An 18,977-nucleotide genomic window follows, 5' to 3' on the forward strand; every position below is an offset into this window, starting at 1 on the left:
AACAATAAAAAAACCCTAACTCATATTTAATTATATTTTTTTGCTTTTAAGGGTAACCATGTAATTTTATTATGAATAAAATTATAGAAAGTTTGAGATACCCCCGAACATATATAAAATGACAAATAAACCTAGCAAAAATATCGTTCTACCCCTAAAACATAGGCTTGAGTGTTTTGTTTTGGACAAAAATGTAACTCAACTATTATAATCCACGATAAATCAACGCCATTGTATAATAGTTTTACCACGGGGTTTAAGTTCTTTTAATGGGTATTGTTTTTCTATATATTTTTCCACCAGATAGGTGGCATACGCTACATCATGGCTGATCCAAATTGTTTTCACTGCAAAAAATATATTAAGGCAATATAAGTGTTTTAAAAAAAAAAAAAACCGAGACCTAGGTTACTGACTTGACCGAGTTTACTAAGATCGTATGATTTCAAAAATGAATTAAAAAAATGCAACAAAAAAAATAGACAAAAAAATTTGATAATGAATAAAAAAAAAACAATTAAAGCCTTTGACCTAGCTGTGATACTAAGACAACCATGTTCAAAAGAAAGCTAAATAAAATAACAAATCTCAATTATCAAATAACTCAATGTCAAAAGATGCAATTGAATTTTTTTTAAAAAAAAAACAATAAAAAAAATATAAATTAACCTGGGTTAACCTATTAATCCCATGACCATGGGTATAGGACCGAAATAACATCGTAGATAGGAAAACAAAAAAGAAGAAGTATGAAGACCAATTCTTAATAAATCAAATCTTGAAGGATGAGATTGTAAAAAAATTATGAAAAAACATAGAAAAAAGAGTGAAGGTAACCTGTGTTAATATTTGAAATTTATGACCCTTATCATGAGTCCGAGATTAATGCTATAGAAAGCAAACCCTAAAAAATAATGAAGTAAAACTCTCAAGGAGAAAAAGACAATAATAAAGGATCTAAAACAAAATAAATATCAATTAAAAGAATGAGGATAAAATCTGATATAAAAATAAATCAAAATCAAATATGAAGGGATGAAATTGAAAACACAATTCAATTAGAAAAAAGGATAAAAAAAAATAAATAGCAATTAAAAAAAATAAGGAACACATTTGGTACAAAAATGAAATGAAACTAAGTGATGAAGTATTAAATTGAAGAAAAAAAAGTTATAAAAAAAATAAATAGGAAATTAAATAGCAATAAAAAGAATAAGGATCAAATTGGAAAATGAATTTTTTTTTGAAAGACACATAAATAATAATTAAAAGAATGAAGACTAAGTTGATACAAAATCCAAATAAAACCAAGTGATCAGGAACTAAATGGAAGAAACAAATTAATAAAAAAAAGATAAAACAGAAATCAAACAGAAATTAAAAGAATAAAGACTAAATTAGACATGAAAAAAATTAAAAAACACCATTATATTTTACCACTGAAAAGAGGGAAAAATGGGGAGGAGAAGGAAAAAGTGCATTGGAGCCACACACCAACATGCGTTCATCCACCATGAAGATCTCAATAAGTTGTTCCAAACATGGTGTTTTGTTTTGTCAGAGAAGCTTGCACGCGATGCCCGAGGGGCCTAGATTCCTTCCACTTATTAGCGCGTGTGTTAGACACGGCACCAACTTTTTTTTTTTTTTTTATTTATCAAAATTCCATATTGTCCCCATATGTAAATAAAAAATAAGAATACTATTCATCCAGCAATGACAAATTGATACCATGAAAAAAATAATTTTACCCTTGAAAATAAGTTATACGAGTTTCACTATTGAAAATAAGATTGTCATTTCACTGTGCAAATCACACGAAGAAATGTGAGACCCTCTGAAGTGAAATACTTAGCCTTGATAAGCAATATAAAGGTTCTCCTTTCATATATTTGATAATCCAGAAAAAAAAAATGCAAACAAAATGGACGCTAGCTTTCGTTGTTTTGACCTAGGAGATTTTTTTTTACTACAAAGAAGAGGCTTGAACACAAGACCTCCTAATTTGGGGAAGGGGAATCCTACTTCCAGGTAATCTACTTGCTAATTGGCTATCATCCATGAAGAGATTGCATGTAAAAAAGAAAGAAAGAGCTATTACTGCTTTCGAAGAAATAAAAAAGTAGAGTTCTTGCCTTTTGTTTTGAGAAGACTATCGTTGTTGTTTATGAGATTTTGATGGGCATAGAATTACAATTTTTTAAAACATCGTGTTAATACTTGATCTTCGATTAACTCCCTACATTTACATGAAACAACTAGTTTGATTTCTATTTATTATGAAGCCTTTTTTTCCCTCAACACAGAAAATTAATATGAGAGTTATTAATGTTTTTTTGCCTTAATTAAAAAGTTTATCAGTGTATTTTATTAAATAAATTGAGAATTTTATAACAATAACAAATTTGTTTACTACAAAGAAATACCGAGTCAAAAAATTGAGATAAAAATATTATTTTTTAGAAAAAAATTAAATATTTATTTTAGTTTGAAATTAGATCCCTATAATTTTAATTGATTTGAATAAATAAAATTAAAATTTATTTTATTAAATTAAGCATTAATTCAATATTAAATTTTATCATTAACATTACGAGAGTTCCATATAAAATTAATCAAGGAAAATATCAAACCAAATCTTAAATCAATTTAAAAAGATTAAGTTGAGAACAAAAAATTAAATGAAAAAAAGTTTAAAAAGAAAAAGAAGACAACATTGAGGTTGTTTATTACAACTTACCGTGAATTGTGCTTTTCTTTTAATTTATGTTTTGATCTCACATGTTCATTATTTTAAATATAATTTAATGATTTATTAAGCATTAATTTAACGAACTAAATGATTAAATGGAAAGCAAAATGATCTAATAAAAAAAGAATGCAAACACATTTTTTTTCATATAAAAGTATTTTCACCCCAGAATTTTTAATATTTATTTTTATAGTAGTGGTGAAAAGAACCACCAGTTACTCTCTCACGTGAGTTAATATTATCTTTACACGTACTTATACTTTTATGAAGAACATATAAAAAAATAACTATCTGAGAAAATCTAACTGTCAAAATAAAAACAGATTCCATCTGAAAAAAAACAGATTCCCCTTCTTCTACTTTATTTTTACGCCACACCCCTGGCACCGCCCTTGACATGTCGAAATATAATATCTTTTCTCACCTTTTTTTTTTTACTTTAATAAAGAAAACATATTTTTTTTTGCTTTTTTGGAAAGAAGAAGAAGAAGTATTTTTTTACCACTTGCTCCCCCCCCCCCCCCCCCCCAACAATGTCAACCTATTGTTATGGAACTTCAAGGTTTGGCAAAACTGTAAGCCATTGGAAGTCGAGTCACCGAGACAATGTAAGCCAACTAAAAAAAGAAAAATCTTAAATATATTATATGATTTTTATATACATTGTTTTAGTTGGGTCTTCTTGTTGAAGAGTAAGCATAGACCCCACATGCAAATATATGTCCGGCAAAATCAAATCGTAGTGGTTAATTTTGAATCTTTTGTCAGATTATCCCAATTGGGTTTCGACGATTCTTCGTCCATCATCGCTCTCTTTTGTGTTATTAACAAAAATCTATATAAACTCAACTCGTTTTATTTCTTTGTACGAATTTGACTTTGAAATTGCGTACAGTTCAAGCAGTTCTCAATTCTTAGCGTATTTGTCTTTCATATTCCTTGACACCGTATACCATCTCGAATTCCTTCTCTAAATTCCTAATCTTTTGTACATAACTATTTTCTGTTCATTGGTTTTCTTATAGATTATATTCTTTTGTACACAAAAGAGACAGAGAGAGATATAAAGGGTGGTGTCAGCAGCAGGAAAACACCTTTTCTTTTTGACACTGCCAATTTTGTAGCTTTATGAGCAAATTGGGATCTAATCTGATCTGGGTTTTTCTGCTTCAGCTGTTTTTTTGTTAGTGGTGAGTCATTCTTCCACTATTTGATTCTTTCTATACCATACCTTTTCCTTTCTCTTTAGAACCTGAAATCAAAAGGTTATGTGTCATGAGTTTGATGGGCATGTTGAGCTGGAAGAATCATTCTTTTTATCTCCCTCTTTCTCTCTTATGTTGATTTGAGCTTGTGGCCATTGGAGATTCTTGATGTTCATTTACATATTTTGTAGCTGAAACTTTCTGGGGCATTACAATGCCTGGTTGGTGATTTTGCTCGATATAATTTATTCATGTTTTTGCATTGGTTGTTGAATAGGAAAGCAATATAGTTACAGAGTTGGTTATCTTAGTACTGGAATTAAGTTTCCTGGAAACATTAATCACTGGGTTGCAGGGATGCGTCGCTGTCCTAGTCGTATTGAATATATTAGTGTTGCTTGCAATGTAGAATGTAAACCAAGTTTGGAACTTTCATATCAAGTTGGAAATTGCTTGCAAGCTTACCCTTTTCTTCCCTCTATCTTATGAACAATTCATAATAAAGAAAGAGAAACATAGAATTTTTGCAGTTTCGTGTCATGCCAGTATAATTTTGTGAATGCCTCTTGATTGCTAAGCCCACTGCATTTTGTGATATATATTTGGTTCCTTTGGTTTACTTATTGCTTTCTTTTGCAGTTAAGAAATTTGTTGATGATGACCAGATAACCATACACGTTATGGGTTGGCTTAGCAAGATTTTTAAAGGGTCCAATCATAATATTTCAGAAGGGCATTACTATGGAAATTATGGACAGGATGCTAGCTATAATGCACCTTCTACGTCAGGGGTATTCACCAATTTGATTTAATGTTTCTTGCTAAACCATTTCTAATTGCAAGAGGAGATGCATATAAAAATACTTCTCTTTTACTGGCATCTTTTAGCTTTTACCTCAACTATTACATATTAAGTGTTAGTAGCCTTGATTGAAATTTTGTGTAAGCTAAGTCTAATCCCTGATCTGCCCTTCTTGCTTTGACATTTTTCAGTTTGGATATTAAATGTAGGAAGCATATTTGGAGCAGGAAAATGAGGAGGATATTGATCGTGCTATTGCGTTATCCCTTTTAGAGGACAATCACAATGTAAAAAATGTCGCAGGTGAGTAATATCACAGTCTGATGCTATCAGCAATACTTGATGGTTCTCTCACTACACTCCAACTGTTATTTCTGTACTTTGTTTTGATCCATCTTCAGGATTCCTTTGCCAATAACTCTTATTTTCTGAATTGATTTATATATTTTCTCTACATCTTTGCTATTTTGTCAACGTCATTTTAGAATCAATATCGCCTTTTCAGCTCTGTTCTATCATATTGCTTCATTCTCTGTATATATTATGATCCAATACTCCAGAGCTTAATGATATATTTCTCAAATTAATGGATAGATGTTGAGATTCAATTGAAAGAAGATGAACAACTTGCCAAAGCTTTACAAGAAAGTTTAAGCGTTGAATCTCCTCCTCGATATGGAAATGGAATTCCTCGGTATGGAAATGGAATTCCATATCAAGGAAATGCATATCAGCCATATCCTATCCACTTTCCAATGGGATTCAGGTATCTTATTTCTATAGCTGATTAATTCTGATCCTTAATTCTTTGACACCACCATTCAACTTTTTTTTTTTCCAACAATGTACTTCTTTGGGCACTAGAATATGTGAAGAATTTCTTAATTCTTGATTAGGGTATGCGCTGGTTGCAATACAGAGATTGGCCAAGGAAAATTTCTAAATTGCCTCAATGCATTTTGGCATCCAGAATGTTTCCGTTGTCATGCTTGCGGCCTACCAATTTCTGATTACGAGGTGTAAACTGAAATTCCTTATTATCTGCTAATATATATTAGTCAATTGTTGATTCTATGGAGCCCATCATTGCTTTTTATACCTTGAATTGTTATTTTAGTGGAGTGCAATTGCTAACTTTATTTGCATTCTTTCATTATAGTTCTCGATGACTGGAAATTACCCTTATCATAAATCTTGCTACAAAGAGCGTTACCATCCAAAGTGTGAAGTCTGTAAGCTCTTTGTAAGTAGCTTTCCCAGAAACTTTTTGTTTATTCATCTTCTTTAAGTTGTGTATTTCATCCATTGATACTTGAACTGTCATTATCATCCTAAGAATTTTCTTCCTACCCTTTTCTTTTATCGTAAATGAAACTTCTCTGCTAATTTAATAAATCAGAACTACTTATGAATGCTCTTGAATGTCAAGCCAAAGGATACTCATTAGAACATTTTTTTTTAAAAAAAAACCCATACTTCATTTTTTTACAAAATAATTGATGTTTAGTGTTCGTGGATGATGTTTTGCATCTTATCCTCATATTTCAACAAATTCAGTACAAAGTTTTCCGATTATGCATGTATACTGTGAATGAGAATTTGCTGAGGTCATGCTACAAGATGGAGGGGGAGAGACAGAATTTGCAGAGGTTACAGAACCAGAAAGTGTTATCATATTAAAAATTATTGTGATATATCATTTTTTTATACTGATAAAATCGCTATTTGTAAATGTACTGCTCTTAGAATTTCAGATATATTACCCATTTACAATTAGGGTTGCTTTTCTGAATATATATCTTTTGACAGATTCCAACAAACCCTGCTGGTCTTATTGAATATAGGGCTCATCCTTTTTGGATCCAGAAGTACTGCCCATCTCATGAACATGATGGTACTCCTCGGTGTTGCAGCTGTGAGCGAATGGAGGTAAATCTGGATGAATTCTTTGTGCTTAAAAAACTGTCTTTTTAAGCTTTCTAATGATAATCCTGGTGAACTGGTTTTCTGAAAATAAAATAAAATTAATAAAGGATAATGTTTCTTATCATCACATGCAGCCACAAGACACGGGATATGTTGCCCTTAATGATGGTCGGAAGCTCTGTCTTGAGTGCCTGGACTCTGCAGTCATGGATACCAAGCATTGCCAACCCCTTTATCTTGATATACAAGAATTTTATGAACGTTTAAATATGAAGGTGGAGCAGCACGTTCCACTACTATTGGTTGAAAGACAAGCACTAAATGAAGCCCGGGATGGAGAAAAGAATGTAAGGGCAGATGCATTGAAAAGATTTATATCACCCATTTGATGCTTTTCTTAGGAAATAATTGGCGAGCTTGACATTTAAGCTACTATCAACTTATTGTTAACCTTTTTTTCTAAGGTAGTTCTGGCTATGTGAAAAATCAAGCTATTAATAATGATATTCTGATATATCGAGTCATAAAAACACCCGTTACACTATCAGGATAGTTGACATCCAGTGCTTCTAGAAGGGATTCTTGGCTCCATCCTCAGCAATGACAGTTTTACCTCTAAAATAAAATATTAAAGTAAAGAGAAAAGGGAAACACAAACAATCAATTGTCCTTCTGTCTACATCTCATCGAGATATCATTTTGAACATTACTGAATGAGTAAAAAATTGAGAAATTAATTGTTCCATGGATTTTAGTATTGGAGTTCCTTCTCAAGCAATACTTCTGCAATCTAATTCTTTTAAGTTGGTTTTGTAATTTCTAACTCTTGAACAGGGACATTACCACATGCCAGAGACTAGAGGACTTTGCCTTTCTGAGGAACAAACCATTAGCACTGTAAGAAAATTTTGGAATCTTTCATTTGCATTTTGTAATGGACTGATTCATTTTTGATTCTTTAGTTGGCACTCAGAATTTTATATTGCAATGGCCATGGATCATCAGGTATCAAAGCAGCCAAGGTTTGGAGCAGGGAACCGAGCCATGGGTATGATGACAGAGCCTTACAAACTGACACGTCGTTGTGAGGTTACTGCAATTCTGATTTTGTATGGCCTCCCAAGGTATATCTTTAGATCACTTCTCTATTACTTTTTTATCTGAGGGACCTGTGTAATACCGAAGAACCAGCAGATAGTAGGAAATAAAAATGAATGTTCATTGTTTGTATGCAGTATCCACAATTTATAACAATGAGATGCAGTGAGGAACAAGAAAATAACGCATCTTCATTTCTTTGATATGCTGCGTGGATATATTCTTGAAGATGTTTTTTATGCGCTAGTTCTGTATTGTAAAACAAGGTGTTTTATGCTTGTATTGAAATCTTAACCAATACAGGTTACTTACTGGGTCAATCCTAGCTCATGAGATGATGCATGCATGGATGCGGCTGCAAGGTGCTTTTACATCCTGTGCTCTGTACAGTCATTTTTTTTATATATATATTTCATATACTGACATCAAGATTTGAGATTTGACCTTCAAATGATGGATTATTTTTGTTGTAGCTTGCATAAGAAAATGTAAACTGATAGTTTCTCTTAAGCAATTGCTTCTTTTAACGTATTTAAGTCTGTTTTTTTTTAGATTCTGACGTTTTCTGTTTTCCTGAAGGTTTCCAAACTCTCAGTCAAGATGTGGAAGAGGGTATTTGTCAGGTGCTTGCACACATGTGGTTGGATTCAGAGCTCACACCCACTTCAGGAAGCAATATCGCATCATCCTCTGCATCCAGGACAACAAAAAATGGTACAAGATCTCAATTTGAGAGAAAGCTTGGGGATTTTTTCAAGCATCAAATTGAATCAGATACTTCCCCGGTTTATGGAGATGGATTTAGAGCTGGTCAGCAAGCAGTGCAAAAATATGGTCTCGAAAGAACGCTTGATCATATACGAATGACAGGGAAGTTTCCATATTGAAGTTCTAAACTAGAAGCAGTCCTTGCACAATATGACGCCCCATGTTGAATCTCACACCTTGGTGCATGGAGATGGATAAAGAGCCAACTAGAAAGCAGTGGACAAATAGGGCCTTTGAAGGACAGCAGACCTTATTAAGATGATAGGGAGGTTTCCGTATTAAATTCTTGAACAGTGAGTTCTCACAATACTTTTCTATCCATAGTTAAAGCTAGGCCTTTTCCATTATGAGCCCAGGGCTGAAGCACATAAGCGTTGATTCTACAGAGAGGAGCTTCACGAGAGCTGAATTTTATGTTTTGTAGGCTGTAGAGACATTGATTTTTTGTTTTTTGGTTAATTAATAATCTCATGATGGAATTCCATTCATTCATCTGTCTTCACTTTGGAACTCTGAAATGAGAAAAGCAATTACGGGAACAATTACCTTCATTTTGTACGTGTTAAAAAAGAACTGGTGGGGATACAATTACAGATAAAAACCCTACATGCTAATAACTGTTATTTTGAAACGGCTCCTGCTGTCCAATTAGTTTCACCTGTTGATGGACGCCATAGTTGGGCTGCTTCATCAACTGAGCAAAAAATTAATGATTATGATTTCAATACATTTGCCTGAATTTTCAACAGAATTGATACCACTTCCTCCATATTTGGCCTCCTTACTGGTTCTTTCATCAAGCAGGCGACGCTTACTTTAGTCAAGCATAAGACGAAGTCTGTCCCACAAATTCCTTTTAGACCAGGATCAACATAGAAATCTAGCTCCGCTTCAGGGTTTTCCCTCTCCATGATAGAAACTATTGCCGTTGAAAGAAGGCTTTCCTTTCCATCCTGTGTAAAAACAGCATCTTTCCCTGTGATTGGTTCCAGCAGAATGACTCCAAAAGCATAAACATCGATCTTGGGAGTCACTTGTCCTACCCCAACATACTCGGGCGCCAAGTAGTCCCCACAACATGTTTTGTCAAGGCAGCACTTGTTTTCCTTGTTGCATCTCTTGCAAGACTGAAATTTGAAATCTTGGCCCTTGGATTGCCGTTTAAAAGAACATTGCTGCTTTTAATGTCCTGGTGCACGGTGCACATAAGCAGGTTCGGTGAAGCTGTGGAGATAGTAAAGTCCATTAGCAACATCCAGAGCAATCTGAATTCTCTGTCCAATTTCCACTTTCCTTGGACTCTTTCTAGAATAGTAATTTTCTTAGGGACCCATTTCCCATATACTCCAAAACATTTCAAAACTTGGACTCTTTCTAGAATAGCTTTCTTTACCTTTTCAAATTCGAAGACTTTCAAAACTTGCTCATAGCTTGCAATTTTGGCACGAAGGTCTTCTCGCACTACCAGTTTTCTTTCTCTACAACTCTCAGTAACCAAAGTCTCTTCTCTTGTTGCAAGAGAGGATGACGATAGCTGTAATGATAATGACGGCTAGCAAAGAGCAAGCCCAGCAGACTCATAAAGTTTTTTATTTGATCTTCTATTTCTAGGACTCAAAGCTGACGGGGGAGAAGTGTCTGTGTTGTTGTGAATTACAGTTTGTGAACTTTTAGGTTAGAGTAGGCAGAAGATTTAGAATTGTCGTGTCAGAAAAAAGAGTCAGATTTTTCCCATACCATACTCTTCGTGCTTGCATTGAATCTGTTAGCAATATCGGGAATTTTATCATCTGAGCTAAGAGGGTAAGCTACTAGATAATTTGTTCCTCTGATCATTTGATTTGTTGTCGGGCAAGCACATCGAAATGGCACTTGCAGTTGCTCACCGGCAACAAATGATATTCACCATGTGTATTCCTGCGCTTAAGCGCAGCGCAAGTAGATAATCCCTCATATAAGTGTCATTCGCTATAACATAATAGGTTCCACGAGTAGTCGTGGCCTGAATTGTAGTGTTGGCCTGATAATATTGGCCAAAACAAGAACAGTTTACCGGAACAATAACCTCTTTGTTGGTAGGGAACTCCGACAGCCTTGTAACGTAGTTGATTCTAGCCAGCTCTTCTTCGTTTGCCGACGTGAGGACTGAGATTGCAGGCACCGAGTGAAGAGAAGGTTGAGATTTGAAGATCAGAAAGGCCTGGCAAGATTGGCTCTGGCCATTGCAGCTGTAAGGAAATGGAGAGGATGGTCCTGTCTCATCACTGGCGTTGCAGTCTAATGCTGAATTCTTCGAGTAGTTTTGTTGAGCTTTGGCTTGTGAAGTGAGAAAGCTGAGTGCGAGCAAACTAAACAAGTTAATCATGGTGAACATTTTTTAGGTGAGGAAACAATGATGAGTAGACAAGAAATTCAGAATTATGAGAATGATGAAGAAGATGGATTGTTGCTTGCTAGAAGTATCAAAATAAGCGCGTTAAGAATTTTTTTTAAAAAAAATTCCTTGAAATTGTCAGGTTTCGTCGACTTACTATATAGCAACATTCTGGATTTAATATATTTTACTATATTAAAAATATTTTTTATATATAAAAAAATTAAGATCATAAAAAAAAAAACTCCAAACAAAAAAAATAAAATTTAACCATAAAAATAAACAATTAAATTATTCAAAAAATTATTTATTCTAAAAAAAAATCAAGGGCTGTTTAACAAATAGGCTAGACATGTATGGGCATGGAAGATGAGCCTGCTCTCTTCAACTAAAGGAAAAAAATTCAAGCATTTGTGGCTCTTGAAGGCTAGTCCAATGCACCTAACATATTTTTTAATGGGTGGCAACATGTCATATGTTCTAATTTTTTTTTTTTATATATAGAATGGACTACTCGTAGTTAATTTAAGAATACGATACATCATCTTCTAATATAGATTTCAACATAGTTGAAAAGTCAGATTCAAGTTTTAAGATAATTAAAACTCTATTTTTAACTTTTTTTCATTTATATTTAGTAAAAATCTTATTAAACTCAATATTAACTCAAAAGCACTCTCAAGTTGATCTAAAACTCAGTATTAAACTTAAAAAATAAATGATTTATTTTTTCTAGTAAGATGAAAAATCCAAACAATTCTATGATTCTTTTTATAAAAAAATTATATTTACATGAAGATCAATTTTTTTTGGTGATCAAAATGTACCCAACCAACTCTTTCTCTCTCCTACCATTTTTTCAATAAATTTATCTCTCATCTCACAATACTTTGGGAGTGAAATGTGAAAAAAAAAGTTTAGGATTGAAACTTAAAATCCTAAGACTCCGAGGACCAAATAATGTGTAAATTGAAACTCGAGGGATCAAATTAAAGTTTTTAATGCCTTTGGAACATTGGGATTTGTTTTTTTTTGTTGTTTATTTTGGCCTTTATTTTTTTAATTTTTTTTTTTACTAGAGCCTAAAATTCTATTTCGTAACATTGATCATTAATGTATTATTAAAATATTTCTTTGAGATTGCAAAGAAATAAAGTTAAATAATCAAAATGAAAAAAAAAATACTATGAAAATGAGTAATGTAGTCCACAGTGTTTTGAGTCTAGGTGAATGGTGAGTAATTTTATTCAAATACTCTAACTCTTTTAATGTTTTTAGCTAGTTATCTTACTCATGTTTTAAATCAATATTTTTTTAGAAAAAATTTGTAACCATTATATCAAATGGTATGATGTATTGTTGAGAATACGATATTCTCATAAAAAATGAGAGTAGTAAATTATATAGATTAATTTCTAATAAATGCAATATTAAAGAACTAAATAAAAAAATAATGGAAAAAGAAAGAAAGAAAGAAACTACACTCTCCGGTGAATAATTCTTTGAAAGGAGAGCTAGAAGGACTCCAACAATTCTTGCAAGTTTTTGTCAGCGCGCGCGCGCGCACACACACACACGAAGCAACTATCTATGCGTCACCAACTATATCATTGAATACACTGACTTGTCTATTAATGCTCAGATTGCAGACTTCAACATTGCTACATGAAAATGTTAACATGCACTTTAACTCTCTATTGATTCTGTATCAGATGGCCCAAAATCATTTTTTACCATTAATTCTTTTGTTAAGAATCTTGAGTTTATCTTGTTTATAATCGAGCATGCCAAGGGGGTATTCTGATGTTGATCAGCTTCCACGAGAACGTAGGGGAGAAGTGGGGATTTGCGTCGTGATCTTTATCAAAGAATGCGTTCTTGCAGGTAATTGCTAACCTATTTTAATGAATCGTGTTTACTTTATCTGTTTGCAGTAGCAGGAATCCAAGTCACAGTGTTCTTGGTCTTATGAACAGGTGATGGATTGGATGCTGCAGATAAGAAGCACAAGCATTCTACCATTAAAGCCCGAAATTACTATATATTTGTTTGTGGGTTCTGTCAGTTGTCGATAGACCTGCAACTGTGCGTTCATATTCTGGCCAAGCAAGGTTCATGTAAGAAAATCGCTAGACATTGCTAACGTTACAGCTGAAAAAACAACAGATGCACACTACGCAACACATTGTTGCAAGGTGTTGAGTTTGTTTTAAATTATGAGCCAAAGCGACAAAAGAAATACATGAAGAGCACCGAAGGGTCAATGACAAGCAATGTTGAACTCTATTGAACTTGGTTCAACATTGCTTGTCACCTTGGTTGATATAAAGATTTATACTTTCATTATTGAACCCCACAATTACTCTATAATTAAAAGCCTTAACCCCACAATTACATCAATTAAAATCCAAATTATGCCTATAGTAGAGACAATAAGATGGCTAATATATGATGAATATACTGGTTATTACCAGTGAAATTGTGAATGATAGCAAACGCACATGCTTGATGAGCACGTGCGTGTATGGGCAAGATTTATTAATATCTACTCCAATAATTAAAAAGAGGAAAATCCTATTTGGGAAAGTGGAGAGAACGGGCCACGATGGTAATGCTGGCAAGCACAACGGGCTCCTCGCAAACGCGTTGTCATAAACAAAACGACGACATGATTTATAATTTTTCATGGATTAAAAAATGATTTCTCGTTTTTTCCTCTGAATTAATTAAGTTATAAATATTTTCTCTTCTGGTATATTATAACTAGGATCCACGCTGTCCATTTTGCAAGCAATCCACGACAACTTGGAGAATGGAGACCCGAAAAGGTAACACCGGTGTAGGGTCCACGTGGCTACCCTTCATCGTATGCCGTAAAAAGGCTCGTCTACTTCAAGAACGCCACGCGTCACATAAGCGAAAACCGCCAAGATCCAGCTATTTGTGACTTTCCCTAGCCTTTCTTTTCAACCGACACTTTAGTGTTTGACAAATTATTATTGGTTTAAAATATAAAAAGAAAAAGAAAAAAGAGAAATTCTTACAGAGTGGCGTTTTGAAAGTTCTCCCTCCGGAGACCACATTATTATAATTGAACTGTGAAAGTTCTTTTTTAAGATGTATTTTGCTTGCTATTATATTAAAATAATTTTATTTATTTTTAAAATTTTTATTTTTGATATTATCGTATAAGAAGATTTAAAAATAATAAAAAAAAATTTAATTTAAAATAAACAAATTATTTTTTTTAAAATCAATTCAATCTTCTCAGATGGGATAAAAACTCTGTCAAATAAGTGAACTGTTGTGACAAAAGCATTTGCCCTGTATTTCTACCAGGCAATTATCGTGAATAGCTGGCGAGTGTGTGATTTAAAATAAGCCTAGTTGTTAAATTTTTAATTGAGTCAGGCTGAACGATATGGAAAGGAACCTGATCTTGAATTTTTTTTTTTTTTTTGGAATTTAGCACTAATGAAAATTACACATTTTGCTACTCGCCAAAATTTTGGCCAACCCAGTTTTTCCCAGCCTTTCAAGTCCATGTCACAAAACCCACCTCAATAATTCACAATTCAAAAACACAATTTTAAACTCATCTTCCCAATATAATTAAAAAATCAACAAGCTTCACAATCGCAATCCATCAGGATTAGCAATTAACAACTCATAATTAAATATAATAAGAGTTCATATAATGTTTGAAGGGAGCCATTGAAGGAACTCATTAAAGGAACTTATTAGGAAAATCCATTGGAGGAATCCATTATGGGTGGAGTCTGTATGTAGAAAATTTCTAAGCGGTCGAGAGAAACCCATAAGAGGTGTTATTGCACTAGGAAGATCGAACTAATTTACTCCTTGAAGAGTGATATTATTGCATTAAAAAGATTATATGTCAATCTTTTAGAGAGTGGTGTTATTACACTTAGAAAATCCCATACCCCCTGGATATTGATCTAGGAAGATCTTATACCCATCCTTTAAAGGGTAGTGCTATTGCACTAAGAAGACCTCATACCAATTCTTTAAAGAATAAATGTTATTGCACTAGGGATATCTCATGTCATTGTAGATGTATTTGTAAGCGTTGTTGTGGGTGTACTCGCTAGCATAGAAACGCGAGGCATTTTTAGGTGCTGTTATAGGTGTACTTGCTGGCATAGCCACTAGTATAGCCATAGATATAGCGATGGCATAGACACAGCTAGTTTAGCATTTTGTTAGCTAAAAGACTTTGGAGAAATAGGAATAAACTGGCATTTTATTTAATTTTCATAGAAGGTGTCAATGATAAGATCCTAAAAACTTCAAGTAGCTTAAGAGCAAGACTTATATGTTGGATAATTAGTTTTTTTTTTGTACTAGTAATCTCATCTATTCTCACTAGCCAAGATGATCAATAGTTTATACTTGCAAAAGGTTCTTTTATGTATATTTTAGGACTCTCAAATACTTAAGTAATTAAAATTCTTAAATACTTAAGTAAGTATTTCTTAGAAAGAGAAATAACAATGATATTTTATAAAGATAGACTCTAAAAATATATGTGCTAAAAATATTGAGAATGAAGTGATTTTGTGGAGCTTAAAGCTTGAAGGATTTATATGATATTTATAGCTCATGAGTCTTATTCTTTTATAAAGAGCAAGTGCTAAAGAGTTATTTCATCCATGTGATAATTTGAGTTGTATTCCACTCAAAATAATGTATATTGAATTAGTATAAAATATAAATGAACTCGCATGGAGGTCCTAAAAAATTACTGAGGAAGTGTTGGGCTTAAACGAGTTGCCTAAGCTTGTTAGGGTTGTAAAATAGGCCCACGCTTGCTGCCTGGGCCCATGGTCATTTGAGGGTTTTGAGCCCATTTACTTACAACCCAAAAGGGATCCATTAAAGTTAGTTAGATGAAACTATATTATGTTTTTTTAGCTACAATTTTCATTAGTAAGTTGAAGGATAAATATGAGTTTTTGTTTGTTTATTTGTGGCAAAACAACTTTTTTTTGTAGGGAAAAATATCATACACTAACTTCTCGAAGATTAACTAACTTCGTAGCGTTATTCGCATACTTAGGGTTCTTAGATACAATATTCTCTTTGGATCCAAGTCTTTTTTTCAATACATTTGGTTCTTGGATACAATGTTAACTTTTTGTCAAGGTTCTATTAAATCTGATTTTTTGCTTTCTAGATTGTTATTTATTTCATTGGGGTTGCTTAATCATATAATCAAGAAATTCGCATCATGAAATATTGTATCACTTTAGTTTTTAAATCCTTCATGGAAAGTGTTTAATAATTTTTTAAATCGAAAAACACTTTTCTCCATTTAAAATTTATGTTTTCTTTTGATCGAAAAATGAATTTCATTGATCTGTTTATTATAATATGGCCAAACACTTAAAAAAACAACTTAGGAAAATGCTTTTAAGAAAAAAAAACACTTTTATACAAATAAACAAGTTAGTGTAAAGTTGAGATTCATGAACGATTTTTAAACATGTTTCTACGTTTACATTTATATGATAGAAAATTATACAATTTTTAGTATATATAATCTTTCTATTAGTAATAAGCATTAAAAATATATTATAATAAAAGTAAGCTTGCTAAGAACTCATTTAGTATTATGATAATAATAATTTTTTAAAGTGTTTTTTATTTGAAATCGGAAATGTATTGAAATATTTTTTTTTTTTTTTTAAAAAAATTTATTTGTGACATTAATACATTAAAATAATATGAAAACATAAAAAAATTTAAAGTAAAAAAAATTAAATTTATTTAAAAATATTTTTAAAATATAAAAATAAACAGGAGTAACTTCTTTAGCTTCAATTTTTTTCAGAAAACGAAAAACGATTCCTTTCATTTATCACGACAGTAGTGATGTGATGCTTCCAGCCATGAAAATCCTTTATGGTGCTCGCAAGCGAGGAAGAAGGATGTCACGGTTCAATCAAATTCTACAAATCAACCATTGGCAAAAGGTCATTATCTTAATTGATTGAGGATCAGGAAATAATTCCAATAGTATTTCCTGATTAAATTATGGCATAGAACACAGAAATAACTGAAACACACTTTATTTACAGAACACTTTAACTCTTATTAAACAGAATATTGATTAATGAAACCAACCAAAACAGCTCTTTCACTATACAATTTGATTACAGTTAATCACAAATCCGAGAGGGGACATTCATGAATCCTTCTCTGTTTTTTTTTTTTTTTTATTGGGTGCAAATCTGGATGCATATCCTCCTTATTCTTACTGCACAATTGAAACGTCTGTTCTGTTTAATACATATATAGTTTCTTAGTTGATGTATAGACCTCTGTATAATTTCTACAAGAACATACCTAATCACTCTTGAATTCACAGTAACATGGCCTTTTGTCGGAGACATGCTCAGATTTTTGTCTCTTAAAACTCTTCAAGATCTCTCCTGGCACTAACATCTTCGAATCCATGAGAGCATAATTGAAGAAACACGGTAGTGACTCACGTTCTTTCAATGATCTTTTCAACAATCCAAGGCAAATGGAGTCTGCAAGAGATCATAAGGTGCCCAAAGAGCATCCAAAGGACATGGCCGATTCGCGTCAAGTCTAGCCCATGGCTTCCCTTTACCACTCCAATGTAAAAGACTAGCAGGACCGGGATGCAAATCTCTACAAAGTCCTTTGAAATTATCCCCACCAAGCCCATGTTGATTCCAGCGGTGATCAACTGGCACTATATCGCCTGCAAAAACTAGCATGAATGGTGGCAGTGAACCCAACTCGTAAATTCTTATTCTCTTCTGTAGTTCCATCCATTCTTCAATCTTTGTTGTATAATCTCCTTCCCTCCATCGATCAAGATCGATTACCATGACACCAGTGTTAAAGTAGCAAGGTTTTCTATCCGCGAATGTTAGTGATAAAGAAGGATTGGACCAGAAAGTCGGAGTGAAATATGAAGTGAAATTTGCATTGCAGTATTCAGGTGCTGCAAGAACTGATTGTTCACCAAGCGGGGTAGCTGCTAGCTTGGCAATGTCATCGACAAGAACCAGGTCCGAGTCAAGGTATACAACTCGTCGGACGCACAGAGGTATGATATTGGCTAAGTAGCTGCGAGCGTAATTCAGAGGGCAATCGAGAGCTGAACGGATTGATGTAGAGATGAGTCTCGACACCGACGAATCGTCGAAAGTATAGACACGGAAATTGAGGTAAGGGAAGGAGGATGAGATGGTGGCGCGTAAGAGTGACGTGTTCGCTGAGGCAGAGGCGACGAAATGGAAAGCTATGTTTTGGGGACAGGAAGTGTGTTGCAAAACTGAGAGAACTGCTGCCATGGATCCGCGGATGTAGGCTGTGTCTAATGTCATTGCCACGTGGACGGCGTGCCCGGAGCAGAAGATGGTTTTATCACCATCTGATTCTGAGTCGGAGTCTCTTCCATCTTGGTCAATTGAATGGCAATCAGGGGAGTTGTAAAACTGGGGGGCTTCTTTGAATTGTTGAGTGATAGTAGCAGTGGTTAGCGAGAGAAAGAGGAAGAGTAGTGTGAGTTTGTGGATCAGTCTAGGCATAAGCATGCTGTGTTTTCAATTTTCAGATTTTTTTGAAGCTGAGAAAGGGAAATTATAGGTGTTGAGTTTATATGCAGGTGGGAATGGAATGGGACATGTAGCTCTTGGCTATGGAGTTTAATTATTGCTTTTGAAGAACTAAAACATGCTCTTGGCTTGGGTATATAGTGCCTGTGCTGCTGCAGGGGAGCTTGGTCAAGAATTTTCTAAGAGGGACTTGCTTGCTTTCATATTGGCTTTAGAAGGGGGTTTTTAGCTTGACCTTTTGGCAATGGGTCGTTTATGTGGTCCTATATCCCTTTCAGCATTTACTATCTGCTTCTTGCTTCCTTTTCTTCCAAAAAAAAAAAAAAAAATTCTAAAATTTGCTTGCTTCTTGTGAATTTGGAAATGACAGCATGCATTTTCAGCAAAATCAGTGGCGCTTTTGGTCCATAAAATCTTGTGATCCATGAAATCTTAC

At 33.5% G+C, this 18,977-nt stretch overlaps 2 protein-coding genes and 1 pseudogene across 5 annotated transcripts; 1 reads left to right on the forward strand and 2 right to left on the reverse strand.

Moving 5' to 3' along the window:
• The first annotated feature begins 3,507 nt into the window (after window positions 1-3,507).
• Window positions 3,508-9,039, forward strand: LOC118028089 (protein DA1). Of its 4 annotated transcripts, none has more exons than XM_073407781.1 (13): window positions 3,515-3,671; window positions 3,778-3,942; window positions 4,597-4,748; window positions 4,969-5,062; window positions 5,354-5,525; window positions 5,656-5,776; window positions 5,919-6,002; window positions 6,569-6,688; window positions 6,820-7,032; window positions 7,520-7,582; window positions 7,691-7,809; window positions 8,087-8,145; window positions 8,363-9,039. In XM_073407781.1, exons 3-13 carry the CDS (start codon window positions 4,638-4,640, stop codon window positions 8,668-8,670), a joined length of 1,464 nt encoding a protein of 487 aa, XP_073263882.1. In that variant the 5' UTR covers window positions 3,515-3,671; window positions 3,778-3,942; window positions 4,597-4,637; the 3' UTR covers window positions 8,671-9,039. The 4 variants fall into 4 exon arrangements, with proteins under 4 accessions (XP_034887507.1, XP_073263882.1, XP_073263883.1 ...); XM_073407782.1 differs by having other exon boundaries at window positions 3,601-3,617; XM_035031616.2 differs by having other exon boundaries at window positions 3,508-3,942.
• Window positions 9,040-9,112: 73 nt separating this feature from the next.
• Window positions 9,113-10,953, reverse strand: LOC118028090 (lysM domain receptor-like kinase 4; annotated as a pseudogene).
• A 6,086-nt stretch (window positions 10,954-17,039) lies between these two features.
• Window positions 17,040-18,769, reverse strand: LOC118028088 (probable galacturonosyltransferase-like 1). The gene has a single exon (XM_035031614.2). The coding sequence runs from the start codon at window positions 18,518-18,520 to the stop codon at window positions 17,459-17,461; it is 1,062 nt and encodes a 353-aa protein (XP_034887505.1). The 5' UTR covers window positions 18,521-18,769; the 3' UTR covers window positions 17,040-17,458.
• Between the last annotated feature and the right edge of the window lie 208 nt (window positions 18,770-18,977).

The sequence above is a fragment of the Populus alba genome, chromosome 2, assembly GCF_005239225.2.
Source record: "Populus alba chromosome 2, ASM523922v2, whole genome shotgun sequence".
Lineage (NCBI taxonomy): Eukaryota > Viridiplantae > Streptophyta > Magnoliopsida > Malpighiales > Salicaceae > Populus > Populus alba.